This window comes from Ranitomeya variabilis, chromosome 8, assembly GCF_051348905.1.
Source record: "Ranitomeya variabilis isolate aRanVar5 chromosome 8, aRanVar5.hap1, whole genome shotgun sequence".
Lineage (NCBI taxonomy): Eukaryota > Metazoa > Chordata > Amphibia > Anura > Dendrobatidae > Ranitomeya > Ranitomeya variabilis.
The window spans coordinates 70,113,387-70,134,072 of NC_135239.1; the positions used below are offsets into that span (position 1 = coordinate 70,113,387).

At 44.4% G+C, this 20,686-nt stretch overlaps 1 protein-coding gene across 5 annotated transcripts in view; it reads left to right on the forward strand.

Moving 5' to 3' along the window:
* AGL (amylo-alpha-1,6-glucosidase and 4-alpha-glucanotransferase) overlaps positions 1-16,190 on the forward strand; it is an 85,791-nt gene extending 69,601 nt beyond the window's left edge. For 4 of the 5 annotated variants that reach the window (XM_077276374.1, XM_077276371.1, XM_077276373.1 and 1 more), the window contains 9 exons: positions 1,425-1,650; positions 2,261-2,372; positions 2,460-2,595; positions 8,431-8,543; positions 9,572-9,783; positions 10,790-10,887; positions 13,002-13,089; positions 13,172-13,305; positions 15,476-16,188. In XM_077276374.1, coding sequence (XP_077132489.1) covers positions 1,425-1,650; positions 2,261-2,372; positions 2,460-2,595; positions 8,431-8,543; positions 9,572-9,783; positions 10,790-10,887; positions 13,002-13,089; positions 13,172-13,305; positions 15,476-15,593 — 1,237 coding nt within the window. In that variant the 3' untranslated portion in view covers positions 15,594-16,188. Of the gene's footprint in view, positions 1-1,424; positions 1,651-2,260; positions 2,373-2,459; positions 2,596-8,430; positions 8,544-9,571; positions 9,784-10,789; positions 10,888-13,001; positions 13,090-13,171; positions 13,306-15,475 lie in introns of all 5 variants that reach the window. The other variant, XM_077276370.1, reaches the window with a different exon arrangement.
* The last annotated feature ends 4,496 nt before the right edge of the window (positions 16,191-20,686 follow it).

Genomic DNA, 20,686 nt, shown 5'->3' on the forward strand with positions numbered 1-20,686 from the left:
AGTAATCTCCCAGTTGGGCCAGAATATTCGTTCTGCGGTGTTACACACAACTGCTCTACAGTTATTAACGTGTGTATGTGGCCTAAAGCCACAAAGGAAGTCATGTGATTGGTATGATCGGGCACATACATCTTTTATTAGATGTCAGTACTTGTCACATTTGTGCCCCATTGGTTTTGTTACGCCCAGTCTCATTACATGGTGTTTTAGGCACTGTTCACATTGTATTTCTGCAGAGGATTTGGGGGATCCCACCAAGGCAGGATGTAATAGAACCCCCCGAGAGGGCCGTATACTAAAGTGTCAGGAATGGAGTTCAGATGTTATGATTTTTTTCTGTAAGGCTACTTTCACACATCCGTCCGGCGCCGTCACACATAATCCAGCGGCGGGACGGATTGCTGGATCCGGCGCAATTAGTGTAAAAACTGATTGCGTCAGATCAGCTTTTCTTCCGGATCCCGGATAAAGATATATTGTAAAAAATAATAAGCAAACATAAAAAATCGTGATATTCTCACCTTCCGGCGACCCCGGCAGCCTTCCCACTCCTCGCGATGGTCACGATGCTCCCGGTCCCAGTAATGCATTGTGGCAATGACCTGTGATGACGTAGCGAGATCGCACGTCATCTGGGGTCATTGCCGCCATGGATTACTGGGACCGGGAGCATCGGGAAGGCTGCGGGGGACGCCGGAAGGTGAGAATATCACGATTTTTTATTTTTGTATATTATTTTTTCATTATATCTTTTTACTATTGATGCTGCATAGGCTGCATCAATAGTAAAAAGAGAGAGAGAGAACAGGGCATGCGCAGTTTGGAGGCCGGACTCCGGCGCCAGATATCGTCAAGTGGCGCATTCGGCTCCCATAGGCATCCATTGTCAGAAAAGCCGGATGGCGCTGATTCCGGTGCCATCAGGTTTTTCGCCGCAACAAAAAAACGTTCCTCTGGACGTTTTCTCCGGCCGCCGGCAAAAAACGGATGAAATGTTGGGACCTCAGGTACAATCCGGCGCTAATACAACTCTATGAGAAAAAAACGGATCCAGCGGAAAAAAAAACACGGATCCGTTTTTTTGACAATTCGCCGGATTGTACCTGATGCAAAAAACCTGATGTGTGAAAGTAGCCTAAGTGTTTTACTTTTTCAGACCGTCACAAATACGTGACAGTCACAAATACTGTGCCTGTCAGAAATGACTGACCTTTTCAGAAATAAAAAACACGGAGTTAATTTGAGCTGATTGGGTAATTGCACTAGACGGCCCCATCGGGGGGTCATCTGCTTCCTGATTTTATGGGGAGCGCCCCTGAACACCCGACAGGACAGAACCTTCTTGTTTTCTGCTTCATGACATCATGTGTGATTGCATTTTCCGGTTTGGATCACATCAGTAAGTGTAACTGTTGTATCCGCAGGAACATTATTCTTGCATTTGCCGGCACTCTGAGACACGGGCTGATCCCCAACCTTCTTGGCCAGGGCACCTACGCCAGATATAACTGCCGAGATGCCGTGTGGTGGTGGCTGCAGTGTGTACAAGATTACTGCAACATTGTGCCGAATGGCTTATCCATACTGCAGTGTCCAGTCTCCAGGATGTATCCCAAAGACGATTCTTCTCATGTGCCCGCTGGACAAGTGGTATGTGTTTGTGATCTTAGGCTACGTTCACATTTGCGTTGTGCGCCGCAGCGACGGCGCCGCAGCGCACAACGCAAACAAAAACGCAGCAAAACGCATGCACAACGCTGCGTTTTGCGCCGCATGCGTCGTTTTTTTCATTGAATTTGGACGCAGCAAAAATGCAACTTGCTGCGTCCTCTGCGCCCCGACGCGGGCGCCGCAGCGGCGCATGCGGCGCAAAACGCAAGTGCGCCGCATGTCCATGCGCCCCCATGTTAAATATAGGGGCGCATGACGCATGCGGCGCCGCTGCGGCGCCCGACGCTGCGGCGCTGGCCGCAAATGTGAACGTAGCCTTACATATGTGCAGTAATTTACTCCTGGATAGTGTCTCCATCCAATATTTGCTGCTGACAGGCACCGATGAGTTGTAGACTCTCCCATGCCCCGGCCTTTGGTGGTATCTGGAGCCTACTTACACAATATGGAGCATAGCGGATCCTCGTGTCGTAGCCGTATGTTTCAGGCTCACTATCAGTCTCTGATTACATCTGTCATCTATTTCCATATTTCCAGTGATTTCGTGGAAAGTAACAGGAGTATGTCGTCTCTCTTTTTTCTTCATAAGGACCAACCCCTGTATGAAGTTATCCAAGAAGCGCTGCAGCGCCATGCGCAAGGGATCAACTTCAGAGAAAGGAATGCGGGACCCCAGATTGACCGGAACATGAGAGATGAAGGTGAGTTCTGTAAATGATGATGTATTTCAGTATATGAACCCGCTATTATCTCACACTATGTACTTCATGCCTGTGTTCATTGTTTAGGTTTTAACATCAGTGCTGGGGTTGACCCAGTGACTGGCTTTGTATATGGAGGGAATCGACTAAACTGCGGGACATGGATGGACAAAATGGGGGAAAGTGAAAAGGCCCGAAATAAAGGAATCCCAGCAACCCCAAGGTGCTGATCTTTTTTTGTCTATGTAATCTTATTCAATAACACAACTTTTGCACGTGGGAAGAGAGCCACTTACTGCACTTTTCTCAGCAAACAGCTCCACGCTGCTGAGGTCAGCAAGATGGTGCAAGTGGTGTTCAGCACCCTAAGCACTACCTGGGGTGATGTACAGTCTCTTCATTCACCATTTTTGCCCCATGGAAACATACACAACTTTTTTCATTACTTTGTTTTTGTATCACTCATCTATTTCAAGATCTGTGCTTGCTGTCAGTGAATGTAAACATGGCTATGTACATTCACATGCTTAAAGGGAATCTATTAGCAGATTTTTGCTATGTAACTGAAGACAGCAGGAGATGAAATATAGAATCCAGGGATATGTCACTTGTTAAAAGTTTATAAACTGTGAAGGATTTAGCACTAAGAGATTAACATTGCCCAGCAACGCCCCCTCCTGTGATAAGCACCTCACAGTCTATAGACTATGTACATACAGAGCCTGGTGTGGGCGGGGTTAGCTGTAGTGGGGCGAGGTTAGCTTTCTCAGCTCTGCTTCATTCTAAATCTAAAAGCTCTGATTGTGTCAGAACTGCTGCAAACTGTGAACTAAGTGATACATCGTTGGATTCAGCTTCTCTTTGCCTACATTATACTGCTCTCAGATGAGGTAGCAAAAACCTGCTGTCAGATTCCCTTTAAGGCGCATTTGCTCTAGTAGATTGTGAACGAGCGCTCATAGAAATGCTTGTTTACCAATAATCGGCCAATGTAAACAGGCTGCCAATCTCCTAACAAACAAGTAAAATGTTCATTCGTCCGGTGACATGACCTTTTAAAGGGATTGACTAGAACTTGCCACGTGAGAGCTGTAGCCAGTCAGCTGCTGGTAATGGACTGCAGCTCTTACGCTTCCCTCGGACAAGACTGGGATATCACAGGAAGATGTGAGGACTGCAGCCAACTAGCAGCTGCTGATTAGTTGTCGTTCCCATGTGGCATAAACATTTTGTGTGAACTCTACAGACCAGGTGCCAACATCGCTGAAAGGCGCCTGTGCAGGAGCTGAGGCTATATATTTTTTAAGGATACAAAATAAAGGAGTTAAAAACGGGTTGTCCAAATAGTAAGCTTGCTATAGTGAGAGACAAGATGAGTCTGCCCCTGAGGAAGCCACAGATCTGGTGGCGATACTCGTGGGGTCTCTTCCTCCTCCACTACATCTTGCCCTATTCACAGGTTCCCTTTATATGTATTTTGTATATTTTTTGTATATTTTTTTTGCGTTCTATTCCTTCCACAATGGGTTTCTTTAACATCTTTTGATTGTCTCATCTATTTGGGACACCGTTATGTGCTATAGGTGTTTATTCTATGGTTCCAACTAACGATCACATTGGTAGGTGCTAGCATTGGTCATGCCCTGCCACTATGGGGAGCCATTTGGTTCACTTTCATTTTATGGCTTTTACTCCTAAAGCATGGCAGATTAGTGACAAACCTTTTAGAGCGCATAAGCAACCGTTTAAGGGACTGGAGGGATAAAGTATATTGCTATTATGAGAGGCAATTGAAGAGCTTTGTTCTGTATCTTCAATTGTCACAATGTTTTCGTCTATTAGTGGGTTGTTAACCCTGGGGTTAACTTTGCCAAATTTATACTTTGCTGGATTAACAAGCTATACATCGGTGTTTTTGTCTAGTACGCAGGCCTTTGGCACTGTGGTCGAGCTGGCTCATTAAACAACGTACGCTTACACTGCATGTGGGGTTGATTTTCCCCATGTAACAAGAGGTAAGCCAGGCGCCTGCGTATATTTATGGAATCTAACGTGTATACTTGGACTAGGTTATTTGATCATCAGGAGCGTTGCCAGTTTTCCCAGACTTAACAGTCAGGGTTGGCAGTATTGAGCTTGCCCAGCTAACACTTCACCAGTTTACTGGCTATACATCGGCGTTCTGCTGCAACACGCAGACGTAGGGCACTGTGACTGAAGTGGCTCATTGGGCAATATACGATCACCTTCGACCTGGGATTTGGTATTCCTCCAATGATAAGAGGCATGCCGGGCGCATGCGCACATCTATGGTTCCTAATATGTACACTCAAACTTTGTCAGGGAATTATCAGAAGCACTGCCTGGCTCCCTGACTTGCTAGTCAGGGCTGGCGGGATGAGGTTTGCCCAGCTGACACTCTGCTGGGTTAACAGGTTTTACATCGGCGCTCAGCCTCAGTACGCAGGCGCATGGATTTGTGTATGGGCAGCGTTGTCATGGCATCCCTGGGCGAGCCATGCACTTCCTGTATTGGGGCGCTTGCGCAGTCACTCTTCACAAGGAAAGAGCTTACTGGAATCCACACGCGGCGGATCGCACGCAGCTGCAAGTGGGTAGGAATAATTATGGAACTTGTATTTAAGGTAAAACATGCATAGCGGTCGGCACCCCTGACGAAGCCACCTTAGTGTGGCGACACGCGTTGGGTTTCCGCTTCACCTGCGCTCAGGCTTACCAGGCTATGCACTGCTGTTAGCTGGTTCATGGTATCGTATGTGACCAGTTCCACATGGGGTCCCTTGCATTTTTACTCATACCCAGCCTCAGAGGTTGATGGGGCTAGGATTATTATACGTGTGAATGTCTATATAGGGATATTTCTCCATCAGTGGCAGTGGCCATATGGCTAGCAGCATTGGGGGGGTGTGCTTTTTCATCTACAGCACACTAGGACCATTTATCAGTTGGGGTTTGTCATGTTTATTTATACAGGACTATCCCCTCTTCTTTTTCTTCATGATTGTTTTAAGGATTGTTTAATCTGTATTATGGTAGGATGGTATCTGATTTGTAAGGGTACCGTTACACAAAACGATTTACCAACGATCACGACCAGCGATAAGACCTGGCCGTGATCGTTGGTAAGTCGTTGTGTGGTCGCTGGAGAGCTGTCACACAGACCGCACTCCAGCGACCAACGATGCCAAAGTCCCCGGGTAACCAGGGTAAACAACGGGTTACTAAGCGCAGGGCCGCGCTTAGTAACCCGATGTTTACCCTGGTTACTATCGTAAATGTAAAAAAAAAAAAAAACGTATATACTCACATTCCGGTGTCCGTCAGGTCCCTTGCCGTCTGCTTCTCGCACTGACTGAGTGCCGGCCGTAAAGTGAAAGCAGAGCACAGCGGTGACATCACCGCTGTGCTCTGCTTTTACTTTCCGGCCGGCAGTCAGTCAGTGCGGGAAGCAGACGGCTAGGGACCTGACGGACACCGGAATGTGAGTATGTACTGTTTGTTTTTTTTAACTTTTACAATGGTAACCAGGGTAAACATCGGGTTACTAAGCGTAGGCCCTGCGCTTAGTAACCCGATGTTTACCCTGGTTACAAGCGAACGCATCGCTGGATCGGTGTCACACACACCGATCCAGCGATGACAGCGGGAGATCCAGCGGCGAAAGAAAGTTCCAAACGATCTGCTACGATGTACGATTCTCAGCAGGGTCCCTGATCGCTGCTGCGTGTCAGACACAGCGATATCGTATGGATATCGCTGGAACGTCACGGATCGTACCGTCGTAGCGACAAAAGTGCCACTGTGAGATGGTGCCCTAAGGTTTTTTGCCTTTAGCATCTATTTATGGGCTTTGCCCTATTGTATTGTATGTTATTTACTCACAGTGCTGTCCATATGGGCACCCTATTTTAGGGTATGGTCTCAGGTATCCTGCGCAGGTGTTAGCCTTATTGTGGGCTTTGTTAATAAGGGACAAATGTTCCCCTTTTTTAATTGTTTTTAAACATGTGTGTTTTTTCCATTGTATGTTCTGATTCATTATTGCACATTAATAAAAAGCTGTTTGCACTCTAGCCAAATCCATTGTGTGGTGATCCCCGTTCATATGACCTTCGCTTTTCTCTTTTGTTCTTTATGCCAAATAGTAAGCTTGCTATAGTGAGAGACCAGATGAGTCTGCCCCTGAGGAAGCCACAGATCTGGTGGCGATACGTGTGGGGTCTCTTCCTCCTCCACTACATCTTGCCCTATTCACAGGTTCCCTTTATATGTATTTTGTATATTTCCTCGCAGTCTCGGGTTTGAGCCCTTTTGTGATTTCCTCTTACTCTCAGGCCTTGGCATTTATTAGGCGGCCTAATTTGTTATGCAGTACAGGTCTACACTGACTGTTCATCTTGGATGCATTACCTTCTTTGAATGGTCACTTCCCGGTTGTTTGTTGGCCCATTGATATGGTATATTTTTTTGCTGTGCATATATTGATTTACAGATTTATTGATATAATTCAGTATTGATGCATTTGCCTGTTATTTATCTCTACTTTAACAGGCGTCCATTACCCTCTTTGTTGCCATAAATTTTGCCATCATTGCTATTATTTATTTTATACTGTGATACATTTTTCCATGTGGGATTCTATTTCATCTGTCACCATTTGGGCATATTAGGAGAGGTGTTAGTCCTTTTATAGTCACACTTACTTTATTGATGGACAGCCTTTTGGCTTTTTGAATGCTTTTTTGTGTGATTTGTCCTTGTACCTTAATAAAGTATATTTTCTTATTTGGTGATCACAGCGGTTTCGCATACTTCTTTCTCTTTATTCGCATGGTCAGTACTCAGGTATGCATTTGGTAGATCTTATTTGAATAGGTAGTGCCCAGGATGAGTCTGGTGCCACCACCAGCTGTTGTCTCCCTACAATGCTCTAGTTCATTGACAGGTCTTTCCTATGTGTGTACATGAAGAGACCTTGTCAATCACCTGGAGTGGTGCAGGTGGAAGCCAGCCGGGGAGGTACAGGTCTAGTCCCATCTCTGGCTATAGTCACCGGGACGGTCAGGGCTAGTCCCATCTCTGCCTATAGTCACCGGGACGGTCAGGGCTAGTCCCATCTCTGGCTATAGTCACCGGGACGGTCAGGGCTAGTCCCATCTCTGGCTATAGTCACCGGGGCGGTCAGGGCTAGTTCCATCTCTGGCTATAGTCACCGGGGCGGTCAGGGCTAGTCCCATCTCTGCCTATAGTCACCGGGACGGTCAGGGCTAGTCCCATCTCTGGCTATAGTCACCGGGACGGTCAGGGCTAGTCCCATCTCTGGCTATAGTCACCGGGGTGGTGCAGGGCTAGTCCCATCTCTGGCTATAGTCACTGGGGAGGTACAGGTCTAGTCCCATCTCTGGCTATAGTCACCAGGACGGTCAGGGCTAGTCCCATCTCTGCCTATAGTCACCGGGACGGTCAGGGCTAGTCCCATCTCTGGCTATAGTCACCGGGACGGTCAGGGCTAGTCCCATCTCTGGCTATAGCCACCGGGGCGGTCAGGGCTAGTCCCATCTCTGGCTATAGTTACCAGCCGTATCTTAAAACTATGTTTTGTCTAAAACATTGGCGAATTGCAGACAAGTATGTTCCACTCTGAAAAGCTGCAGTCAGGCTCTGATTCATACCAACAGCCTGTATTAGGTGACAGGTTCTCTTGTAGTGACGAGCAAACGTGCTGGAATAAGGTGTTATCTGAGCATGCTTGGGCACTAACAGAGGGTCTTCGAGGGTACTCGAATACTATGCTTGAGCCCCCCGGCTGCATGTCTCGCAAATGTTCGACAGCCACAACACATGCAGGGATTTCCTGTTAGGGCTGAGTGGACAACCCGATTCACATCTGCTGTAGACTGCTATAATAATAATAATAATAATAATAATCTTTATATAGCACCAACATATTCTGCAGCGCTTTACAGTTTAACAATTTCTGTTATATCTGTATTGTAACACCAGATGGCGACATGTCACTTCTTAATCTCCGTTGCAGGGATGGTTCCGCTGTGGAGATCGTGGGGCTCAGTAAGTCAACGGTGCGCTGGCTCAGTGGGCTGAGTGAGAAGAGTGCGTATCCATACAAAGGGGTCACTGTCCGGAGGGAAGGTGAGAAACTGCACGCAATGTTACTGGATCATACATCGCATGAAAGTCACAATACTTGTCTAGTTCTGTCACATTAGCAGTGTCAGGTTAATCATACATGTTTAATTTCTGATCTTTGTTAACAATTATGTATTTCTATCCCCATCTTCAATCAGACGATTGATCCTTAAAAGTATTTTCCAGGATTAGAAAAACATGGTTGCTTTCTTTCAGAAACAGCGCCACCACTGCCCATGGGTTGTGTATGGTATTGTAGCAAGGCTCTACTGACTTTATTGGAGGTGACTTGCAATAGCAGACACAACCCATGGTCAGAGGTGGCGCTGTTTCTGAAAGAAAGCAGCCGATTTCTTTCTAATATTGGAATTTTAATGTTTTGGTTGTGACAAATAATACTGCGCAGCAGGGAATATGTCTTGTTGGCAGTATTGGACTGTGTACTGGCTGTATTGCATCCCCCTTTTTTTACACTTCTCCCTCTTTACACTTTGGTCCTGATTTATCATCTATGAGGAGTTTTTTTTAAGTCACTTTTATTTTTCTCTCGTGTTATTCGTTGATGTTTTTGCTCGAAATTCTTCAAAATGGCGCACACGGTTCATGAATTTTGAGCAAAATCAATAATACTTTTTATTCATGCCTATAACTTTTTTTGTGTCTTTTTTAGAACAAGAACTCATGTTTAGAACAAGAACTCATATGTTCCTCTAAAATGTCACAAAATTAGCTAAAAAAAATTCAGGTATACAAAAAATCATTGCAAGAAGCGACCGGAGTACATTAGCTCAAAAAGTTTTCAATTGACAAAATAGCCTTAAACATATGGAAACCCCAAACACCACCCACAATTGCAAACATAGAAAAGAGGCAAAACATGTAAAACTCACTTTAAAAAAGGCACAAATAAAAAAAAGTTTAAGTCGCAAAGTGAAAAATGCCAAAAACTGGACACAAAAAGGGCACAAATGAACTAATGATTCGAACCCTTGGACTCTACCATGTTGTTTTCTTGTATTTTATATAATCAGGGAAAGACGTATTGCTTACTTTCTGCGAGTGGAATCAGCACATACAGAATCATTTTGAAAGATGCTTCTACGTCTCTGAGAACCCTACTGATCCTAACGAACAACGTCCCGATCTGGTTCACAAGCGTGACATTTATAAAGACAGCTATGGAGCATCTAGTCCCTGGTGTGATTACCAGCTCCGGCCAAACTTCCCTATCGCCATGGTGGTGGTGAGTGTTTATTACGGCTCAGACTTTTCTATCCAATGGACTCATTCGTTTTTTCAGTCTAAAAATATTTCCATAAAAAAAATGATGGTATATTAATTATCTGTCATTATTGTATGACCATTGGGAGCCTATACTGAGGTACCGCACCCATCCTAGAAAGAAGAGCCAATCACAGCAAGCCATTTAGCTTCTTCCCAGTGGACCAGGCACTGTGTGAAAATTATGTTGCATTCCCTTTGCATTTCCGGTCAGGAAGGGTCCTAATAATTAGACCTCCACTTATCAGACACTGATTACATATTTGGTAAATACGCCATCATTGTTCTTTATCAATAGCCCATTTAAAGAGGACATTTCACTGAATTTTTTTAAATTTAAACTGAGTACATCCTGCAATTTCCGCAGTTCCACTGATTCTGAAATAGTTTTTCTTTTTTCTCTATGCCTTTCTGTTCCAAAGTTATGTTCCCTGGAAATAAAGATGCAAATTACCCCTTTGACAAACTGGGCATGTATCGCAGAATTTCTGTGTGGGTGATGGCTTTTTCTCTTCTGATACTGGCCAATCAAAACATGGCCACACCCACAGAGAAGTTCTGTGACACACACTCAGTTGATTGAAGGGAAAATCTGACTCTTTATTACCAGGGGACATAACTTTGCAATGGAAGGTCACAGGAAAAAAAGAAAAACTGCTTCAGAATCGGTGGAAGAGCAACAATGGGGGAAGGCAGTCAGATTCCAAAAAAAAAAACAATGAAAAAAATCCTTTAAATATTCAGCTATCTTTAGGTTTTATTATCAACTTTATAACATAGGACAGATGCACCAAGCTGAACGGTTCACCCCTTAGTTTTAAAATCTGGTAGGTTTCTTAACTCATGGGCCCAAAACCGATAAACACTTCTGACATGTCACTATGGCATGTCTAGAATGTTATGAAATGATAGGTGCCCTTTACATGAGATTTTGCGCTGTTCCCATGTGACCACTGGTCCTGTTTCAGGCTCCAGAGCTCTTTACAGCTTCCAAAGCGTGGAAAGCTCTCGAAGTGGCTGAGAAGAAATTAATGGGACCTTTGGGAATGAAAACACTGGATCCAGAGTAAGTGAATGGCCAAGCACCATTTATTTTTCTTTTATGAAATGTATGACAGGTTCTGTAGCCTTTGCTATAAATTTTTGAAAATCCAAGCACATAGTACATTACATGGTCTTATATTAGAAAAAAGGGAACATTTTAGTCATAAAAACTGCCAGTCAGCGATGTATAACATTGCTCTGTTCCTATGAAGGCTATGTATAGGTAGAAATGGCTGGGAATTGAGAACAAGAAAGAATGTTATATTTGTACAGGGAAGGGACTGTTCTTAGGTCATTTTACAAGATACTGACATTGTGAAAAAGGTGTAATTGTAAAGCAGCGGCAAAGACCAGAAGTTAATGATCTTCACTCACTTATATCACAGATAAGAAAAAAGAGGTAAGTTCCAGTAATTGTCATAGCCATGCAGAACATTTGATTTGACACCGCTGTCCTCTTTCGCACCTTGAAGCATTAGTGTATAGCACTGATAGATCCTGACAAATGGTGAAAATGCCAGCACCCACGCAACCCTCCAAAATCATGCTAATATGGTCCCTGCTAACAACTCCTAGGAATACATTTTTCAGACTGTCCCAATGGGCCGATGCATGAAATGCTCCAGCAGAAAATCGTCCTCGTTCTCCATATCAGCCAGTCTCATTCCAACTTATTTTTTTTTATTGCAATTAAACCTACATGGAGTAACAGGCGGCACTAAATGACCAGTTGGCGGTGTTTAATAGCCTGCGATCTGTAATAGCTCGCTCAGTGCACCTAGGCTGCCATGGTATTCATAATATGAGTCCTGTCTATACAGGACTATTCACATCAGGGAATGATGATTTTTCTTTTGCTCTGCACAAAAGATCATTTCTTCAGATGAACGAGCGTTTTGCTCATTCATCGAATGATCAGATGCCTGATTCCATTGAAAGATTATTGAGAAATGATTGTTCTTAAAGGGAACATGTGCAAACTATATAAAGGTATGGTTTAATTCTTCAGCTTATTAGCGATCTAACACTGTCCGTGTTCTGTACTGAAAGCCCGGCATTGGGAGGAAATGAACTTTATTCCTACCAGCAGCCTCTGGCTTTCAGTCATTAAGTCACTTCTCAATGCATAGTGTGGACGGCTGTAACCAAACACTGACACTGACTGACAAGCCAGCTCTGCACTGATACTAAATGTGCCAGGACATGGTTACAGCCTCCACTCACTATATACTAAGCAGTGACTGAAACAGCATCGGCTCCGCCTCCATGACTAAAAGCCGGAGGCTGCACCTCCATGACTGAAAGCCGGAGGCTGCCATGAGGAATAAAGTTAATTTCCTCCCAGCAGTGGGGCTTACAGTGCGGCGACCCCACGGTTTTAGAACTATATTAACTTGCACACTAACCCCATTTCGGCATGTAAATTGCGTTTGGGGACATGACAGGTTCCCTTGAAGAACTATGGTGCTTAAGTTGTGATTGGTTGCACAAGGCAGAGTGGATCTATATGAATGTGCTCTTATTACATCTAATCCTAATTTAAGTTAGGGAATCCCTTACCACACAAAAAACAATTAATTGTAGCAATGCCCATCTGTGAGAATAACAGATGGTAGGTGTCGGCTTAGTTGTCGCTATTGCTGTCCTTGCCTTATTCTCATGGGTTCTTACAAGATGCAGAGATGTGAACAGAGACTAAATAGTCCTCACTTTCCTAACTTCAAGGCAGCTTTGCAAGTCTCGCGTTGTATTTTTCTGCTTTTACCTGTGAAGCCCTGTCACCTTTTGATCAGCCGTTTATGAGGAGCACAGTCTTTACACTGCAGTATTGAGCTCTGTGCCAGGTCTGATGCATAAGTGTCACGCGGGCAGCCATTCACCGGCCTCACCCTGTCACACCTATATCACAATGCATTTTATCTGACTATGGATGTTTGCAGAGATCCAAAGCTTTCCAGCATGGTTACCTTAGGTCTTTACGGGTCCTGGGCACCAGAAAGCGGCCCCAGTGCCCACCTCACTATGGCCTCAGAGGGGCTTTCCTCCTTACACCTTCCTTGTGTGTCCGCTTGTCGTTATGTAACCCTTTCACTGTCTGTGTGAAGACTAATTAATGTTTCCTTTTGCTTTTCCTAGTGACATGGTTTACTGCGGAGTATATGACAATGCTCTGGATAATGACAATTATAATGTTGCAAAAGGATTTAATTACCACCAGGGACCAGTAAGGCCGCTCGTCCTTTTTTCTCCTAAATCCCTGTCTGTGCTGAGCCATAACTTGACAGTAAGTCTGCTCTATTTTCCAGGAATGGCTCTGGCCCATTGGGTATTTCCTGCGTGCCAAGCTGTACTTCGCCAAGAAGATAGACCAGGAGACGTACCAGAAAACAGTGGTGTTAGTGAAGAATGTACTGTCTCGTCACTACACGCATCTGGAGAGGTGAGGACTCACTTATAATGGCAGATAAGACACTGTTCACATGCCTCATTCTTTACCCCTGCACCAGGACCATTGTCTTGTCATTTCCTCACTCACCCAACCTTCCAAGGTGCAAGTATTCTTTGTGATCCAAACTGTGGCATAAGCAAAGGAAATGGAATACAAATATATTTAGCAGAACCTTTAAAAGGAATCTGTCACTAAGTTTTTTTTCCAGCTAATCTAAGAGCAGCATAGTGTAGGGGCAGAGACCCTGATTCCTGCGAGGTGTCAATTACTGGTCTGCTTGATGTAGTTTCAAAAATATCAACAGCAGTAGATTATCACTAGCGGACTAGTAGTCCTGCTGCCAGGTAGTCCTTTGTATTAATGAGCTCTGTATAACCACTGATTGGTAGCTTTCTGCCTATGCACAGTGTACACAAAAAGCTGCCAATCAGTGGTGTGGACGGGTTATATAGAGCTCAGCATTCAGAGAACTGGAAGGATCTGCGGTGAAAACAGTGACTGTATCGAACCTGCAACAAGTAGATCAGTAAGTGACACATCCCTGGAATCAGGGTCTCTGCCCGTACATCATGTTGCTCTCAGATGAGGTGACAGATTCCTTTTAAATGATCTCAACTATTTAGATCATGAGGACGACTCCCTGAAGCAGGCTTAGTGAATAGTGAAAGGGGTTGTCCGGTGCTAATCAATAAGTCTGCCGTCATGGAGGAGAAACCTCAGAGCCTAGTCTCTCTGTGTGACTGCAGACTTATGGATCCCCACAGCGCGTTCACTGTGCACTGCGGGGATTCACCGGTTTCTGGTATGTAGGAGTTATACATACCCCGGCCAGTGGTCGCAGTCTGGCTCCATACATTTGTATGGAGTGAGGCCACACTCTCTAGTCTCGGCCATGCCTATTGGTGCCAGTGTATGGAGCGAGGCTGCGCCCGCTGGCCGGGGGTATGTAGAACTCATCATACCCTCTGGTCCCGGGTCAGAAACCGGTGAATCCCCTCAGTGCACAGTGTGCACAGGGGGCATTCATAAGTCTACAGGCACACAGAGTGACTGCAGACTGATGGGTGTGGACCGGACAACCCCTTTAATCACCACAAGGTAAGCTTATGAAACTTGTGGTGCTCAGCTGTTCTCAGCTGAGGTTGTGGTCAAAAGTATTTCCCCCTGGTAAATGTTGCTTCATATCTTCTGAATAAATAGCCAACCATTCAGTGTATGGATGGGCCGCATCTGCTGGATCCATTACTACTGATGCTAGCTCATAATGACGATTCCCCAGCAGCCATCCTCCTCCATAATGTCTATTTGCCCAAGTCTGTGAATAAGGCTGTCCCAGTAAATGTCTCCATGCACACTATACAGCCATGTCTCCCATCTCCTCCATGCACTGGGGTGCTGCGCCCAGCCGAGCATTCCTGGGTCCTTCATAGGAAAGCAGCCGCTTATCTCCCGCACAACAAAGGGATCAGTTATTGAAATTCATCAGGCCGAATCCTTTTCTCCTCTCATCATCAGTCGGGAGTCTCCATCCACCTTAGATGGTTGGCCAATCCTGACAATATCGGAGGGTTCGGCTGACTTCATCCTGCATGTATGGGGGGACCTTAGGTTACTTGTACATTGCATTACGTATCATGTACCAGGAAGTGTGGCTGCAGTCACCTGCGCACCTTGGTAAAGTCCCATATTTGCACAGTGGTATCCTTGCCGGAATTAGGAGTGAATTCTGTCACATACAGACATTAGTCTGCATTGTGGCCGAAGCGGCTTTGTAGATGTGCCAGCATCCATTCTTGGTTCAGTGCCTGGCGCAGTGTGTGTTCTGGGGTGCGATCTCATTGTGACACTAATCTGATGGATGAATGGCCGATTGCCATACTGGATAAGCAATAATGGGTGTGTTTGCTAAGAAGCTTAATGTAGCAGCCAGTAGATTAATGAATTCAGCTCTGAGCTACGGTACAAGAGCAACATACACAGTATAATAACCTGTATTCACAAAGCCATTCATCTTATCCCTGTCTGTAGAGACAAATGTGAATGTTGTATTAATATCGTAATGTTGAAGCATGCAATCTCGCTCAGCCGCACTTCTAGATACCTGTGGTGACACATAAGGTATCTTCCGCTTTAGTAATGTTACTTTCTTTCTCTTTTCTAGATCCTCCTGGAAAGGTCTTCCAGAACTCACCAACGAGAATGGTCAGTACTGTCCGTTCAGCTGCGAGACACAAGCCTGGTCTATATCTGTAGTGCTCGAGGTTCTACATGACCTGTAGGACGCTCCACTTGTGTCACCTATGAAGAAGTAGCGGGATGAAACGATCTCGAGCACTGTAAGGAACTGACCTGACTGTGACGTGACTTACCGCAGGGAGTAGATATTTGTTGTGTGAAATGCTTGTTTACTTTGCACATAACCCATCGGTCCTGCCATAAGTACATTAGGACCCGCTGGTCAACAACTTTAAGAGTTTTTTGTTCATAATGATGTAAATAAAGTCATCAGATTCCTGGCCAGAATGGTGCTGCGGCAGAAGATCTCACAATATAGCGGAGCGCATGGACAGTACATAATGAGCTAGGATTATAATTGCTGAACATTATACTGTACGATGGGATCAGATCTTAGAAAATCTCTTTTAATGTTGAGGAGGCATGAGAAGACGTGCAGAATACATTGGGGTTGGGGGTATCTATTCTAAGTAGGGTAACATCTATTTACTGTAGTCTGTTACAAAGGAACATTGTCCTCCTGGCCATTTATGTGGTTAGTGCGGACGCAGCGTGTGAGATACTGCATGGCGTAAGACTGTAATAATCATATGTCTGTGATCTCCTGTAAATCTGTGCAATAAAGCCTTCACTATTAGTGCTTCTTGTCTCACTTCTCGTACAAGCTATCTCCATATGACCAGTATTTATTTTGTCTTTCCATAAATTCTGATTTATTTAGCTCAATAATATAAAATTCTTGCTGCAGATACACGATATGTCATGTACCAGTTATACCATTAATCATCAATATGGCAGATTGATGTATCTGTCGCCAAGCATACCTAATATGATATTTCCATAAATCATTAGACTGTATGGAAACATAAAACATATCAATATACTCTGCTCAAAATAATAAAGGGAACACTTAAACAACACAATGTAATTCTCACTTCTGTGAAATCAACCGGTCCAGGTATGAAGCAACACCGATTGTGAATCAATTTCTCCTGCTGTGGGGAAAATGGAACAGACAACAGGTAGAAATGATAGGCAATTAGCAAGACAAGCCCTATAAATGGAGTGGTTCTGCAGGGGTTGACCACAGACCATTTCTTTGTTCTCATCCTTTTTGGCTGTTGTTTTGGTCACTTTTGCATTTTGTCATTGCTCTCACCTTTAGAGTTACTGTACAGTAGCAAGAGGCAGTGTCTACAACACACAGAAGTTGCTCAGGTAGTGCAGCTCATCCAGGATGGCACATCAATGTGAGCTGTGGCAAGAAGTGTAGCTGTATCAGCACAGTGTCCAGAGCATGGAGAAGATACCAGGAGACAGGCCAGAACACCAGGGGATGTGGAGGGGGATGTATCAAGGTAACAACCCAGCAGCAGGACTGCTACCTCCTCATTTTTGCAAAGAAGAACAAGAGGAGCAGTGCAAGAGCCCTGCAAAATGACCTCCATCAGGCCACTAGCATTCATGTGTTTACTCAAAATGTCAGAAACAGACTCTATGAGGGTGGTATGAGGGCCCAACATCCACAAGTGGGTGTTGTGCTTACAGCCCAACACTGCAGGGTGATTGGCATTTGCAAGAGAACACCAAGATTGGCAGAATTGACATTGGCGCCAATGTGCTCTTCATGAATGAGAGCAGGTTGACACTGAGCACATGTGACAGACGTGACAGAGTCTGGAGACGCCGTGGAGAACGTTCTACTGCCTGGAACATCCTCCGGCATGTCCGGACTGGTAGTGAATCATTAATGGTGTGGGGACAATAAGGAATACTATAGGAGAAAGAAGAGCAAAATGGGGTCTTATCCAATGGATAGAAAATAGTGTAAAATCAGATTGCACTCACCTGATATATCTTTACATTAGCGCATGGAAACTCGTCAGAGTTGACAGCTGCTGCAGCTCCACCGGTCAAACCGGGGGCCAAGTCATGATATTGAACTGGAGAAAATTCGTGGATGAAGAAGTCCTAGTGACTTCGAAATAAGACTTCATCTACATTCCAAAATTGTTTGACTGGATTTTTAACAGCAGCGCAGATATCATCCACAAATTTTCTCCAGTTCAATATAATGGTGTGGGGAGGCATTTCTTTGGAGGGCCGCACAGCCCTCCATGTGTTAGCCAGAGGTACCCTGACAGCCATTAGGTACCGGAATGAGATCCTCCGACCCATTGTAAGACCATATGCAGGTGCAGTTGGCCCTGCGTTCCTTTTGATGCATGAGAATGCTAGGCCTCAATGCTGAAGTGTGTTAGTAGTTCCTGCATGATGAAGGCATTGATGCTATGGACTGGCCTGACCGTTCCCCAGGCCGGAATCCAATCAAGCTCATCTGGGACATCATGTCTCATTCCATCAAGAAATGCCAAGTTACACCACAGACTGTCCAGGAGTAGACTGATGCTTTAGTTCAGGTCTGGGAGGAGATCCCTCAGGAGAAGATCGGCCGCCTCAGCAGGAGCATGCCCAGGGGCTGTAGGGAGGTCATATAGGCACGTGGAGGCCACACACACTATTGAGCATCATTTCCTTGTCTTGAGGCATTTCTACCGAAGTTGGATCAGCCTGTAATTTCATTTTCCACTTTGATTTTGAGTATCATTCCAACTCCAGACCTCCATGGGATATTAATTTTGATGTACATTGATCATTTTTTTGTTTTATTGTTCTCAACGCATTCCATGATTGAATAAAGAGTTGTAACTGGAATATTTCATTCAGTGATATCTAGGATGTGTTATTTTAGTGTTTCCTTTATTTTTTTGAGCAGTGTATGTTATTAGGGGTAAGTTGCACCTTCCTGACCTCCCATCTGCCTGTATTTTTGAAAGGTGCTCCTATAAGTTGGCGAGATTGGACAACCTACACCTACACCAGCAAGATTAGCCAAACCTTAATGTGAATGAGCTTGTCTCAATACCTCCCCGACAGCAAAAGTTGCGGTAAAGAAGGATCAAGTGCGTTGGATTTTAGCATGTGTGTAAGAAGCTGGTGAAGAATAGCTGTTGGTTAAAAGACTAAGCCATTAGATTTTGTATGTGTATGGGCAGCATAAGGCCGAGTGCTTAGTGAAATGTAAAGTGTGCCTATTCTTTCAGAATAAGCTTTTGCATGTGTGCATGAAAAATAACACTATCTCTGGACATTTTATGACTTATGTATGTGGGATTTCCATTAGTTTTCCCCTGTGTAGGTTCTAGCTCCAGTTTTCTACCTCCAATTGTTTTTGAATTAGTAGGTGAGGACTAGCTGCTAAAATGTCTCCCATACACCGTAGAAGAAACGGCGCTGTGTCGGTGCGCTACCAGATAAAATCGTACAATACTGAGTGATTTATAGCACCTGACGAAGGCTCTTATCCGGTGCCGAAAAAAACGATTTGTGTCATTCGCTGAGTATTGTATATTATTATCTGGTATCACACCAACACTTTGCCGTTTCATCTATCAGTTGTTAACCAGCTCCTTCTCTAAGTGATCTCTTTTCTTGGACTGTCTCACATCCAAAAAGTGAAAATTCTTGACCTACCACCTTGTATTTTACCACCTGAGCACCAGCTAAACTACATCTCTTCATCCCGTACACATTACACAGACCGAGGGATTCCAGCTCTTCTTAGGCCGGCGTCACACTAGGCGTAGGGAAATACGGTCCGTATTTTACATGCGCACTACGCAGAAATGATCCCAAAACAGTGATCCGTATCTCATCCGTAGGCATGGTGTGGCTGCTTATTTTGCGCATGTAAACCTCCGTATGTAACCCGTATGGCATCCGTACTGCGAGATTTTCTCGCCAGCTTGCAAAATGGACATAGAATGGATCCAAGGGCTCAAATATTTGTGAAAACATATAGTTTATACATATATATATATATATAGTGAGACACATATATATATTTATATTTAATACAGCGCTAGATAGCAGAAAAGCCGGTAATTCAATTGCCGGCTTTTGCTATCTCCTTCCCAAACCCGACAGGATATGAGACATGGTTTACATACAGTAAACCATTTCATATCCATTATAATTTTACATATTCCTCACTAATAATGTTAGAAGTGTCTGTGTGCAAAATTTGGGGGCTCTAGCTGTTAAAATAAAGGGTTAAATCGCCGAAAAAACTGGAGTGGGCTCCCGCACAATTTTTTCCACCAGAGTGGGAAAGCCAGTGACTGAGGGCAGATATTAATAGCCTAGAGAGGGACCATGGTTATTGGCCCCCCCGGCTAAAAACATCTGCCCACAGCCACCCCAGAAAAGGCACATCTGGAAGATGCGCCTATTCTGGCACTTAGCCTCTCTCTTCCCACTCCCGAGTAGCGGTGGAATATGGGGTAATAAAGGGTTAATGTCACCTTGCTATTGTAAGGTGACGTTAAGCCTGGTTAATAATGGAGAGCTGTCAATAAGACACCTATCCATTATTAATCCAATAGTAGTAAATGGTTAATAAAACACACACATTAGGAAAAAAGTATTTTATTGAAATAAATACACATGGTGTTGTAATAGTTTATTATACTCTCAATCCAAATGACAACCCTCGTTCTGTAAAAAAGGAAAAATAAAAAAACAATATCCCATACCTTTCTGCCGTTACAGTCATGTCCCACGCTGTAAATCCATCTGAAGGGGTTAAATAATTTTACAAGCAGAAGCCTGCTAATGCAGCTGTGCTCCTGACTGTAAAAACTGGGGAATGAATGGAATGCAGGGGAACGTAGCTACCTAGACTTGCGGTGCTGCGCCCCCTGCTGGCATAGCCTCATATGAACTTGAGCGTGAGAAAATAATTAGAAAAATTCCCATGCTACAGTTCATATGAGGTTATGCCAGCAGGGGGCGCAGCACCGCAAGTCTACGTAGCTACGTTCCCCTGCATTCCATTCATTCCCCAGTTTTTACAGTCAGGAGCACAGCTGCATTAGCAGGCTTCTGCTTGTAAAATTATTTGACCCCTTCAGATGGATTTACAACATGGGACATGACTGTAATGGCGGACAGGTATGGGATATTGTTGTTTTTTTATTTTTCCTTTTTTACAGAACGAGGTTCGTAATTTGGATTGAGAGTATAATAAACTATTACAACACCATGTGTATTTATTTCAATAAAATACTTTTTTCCT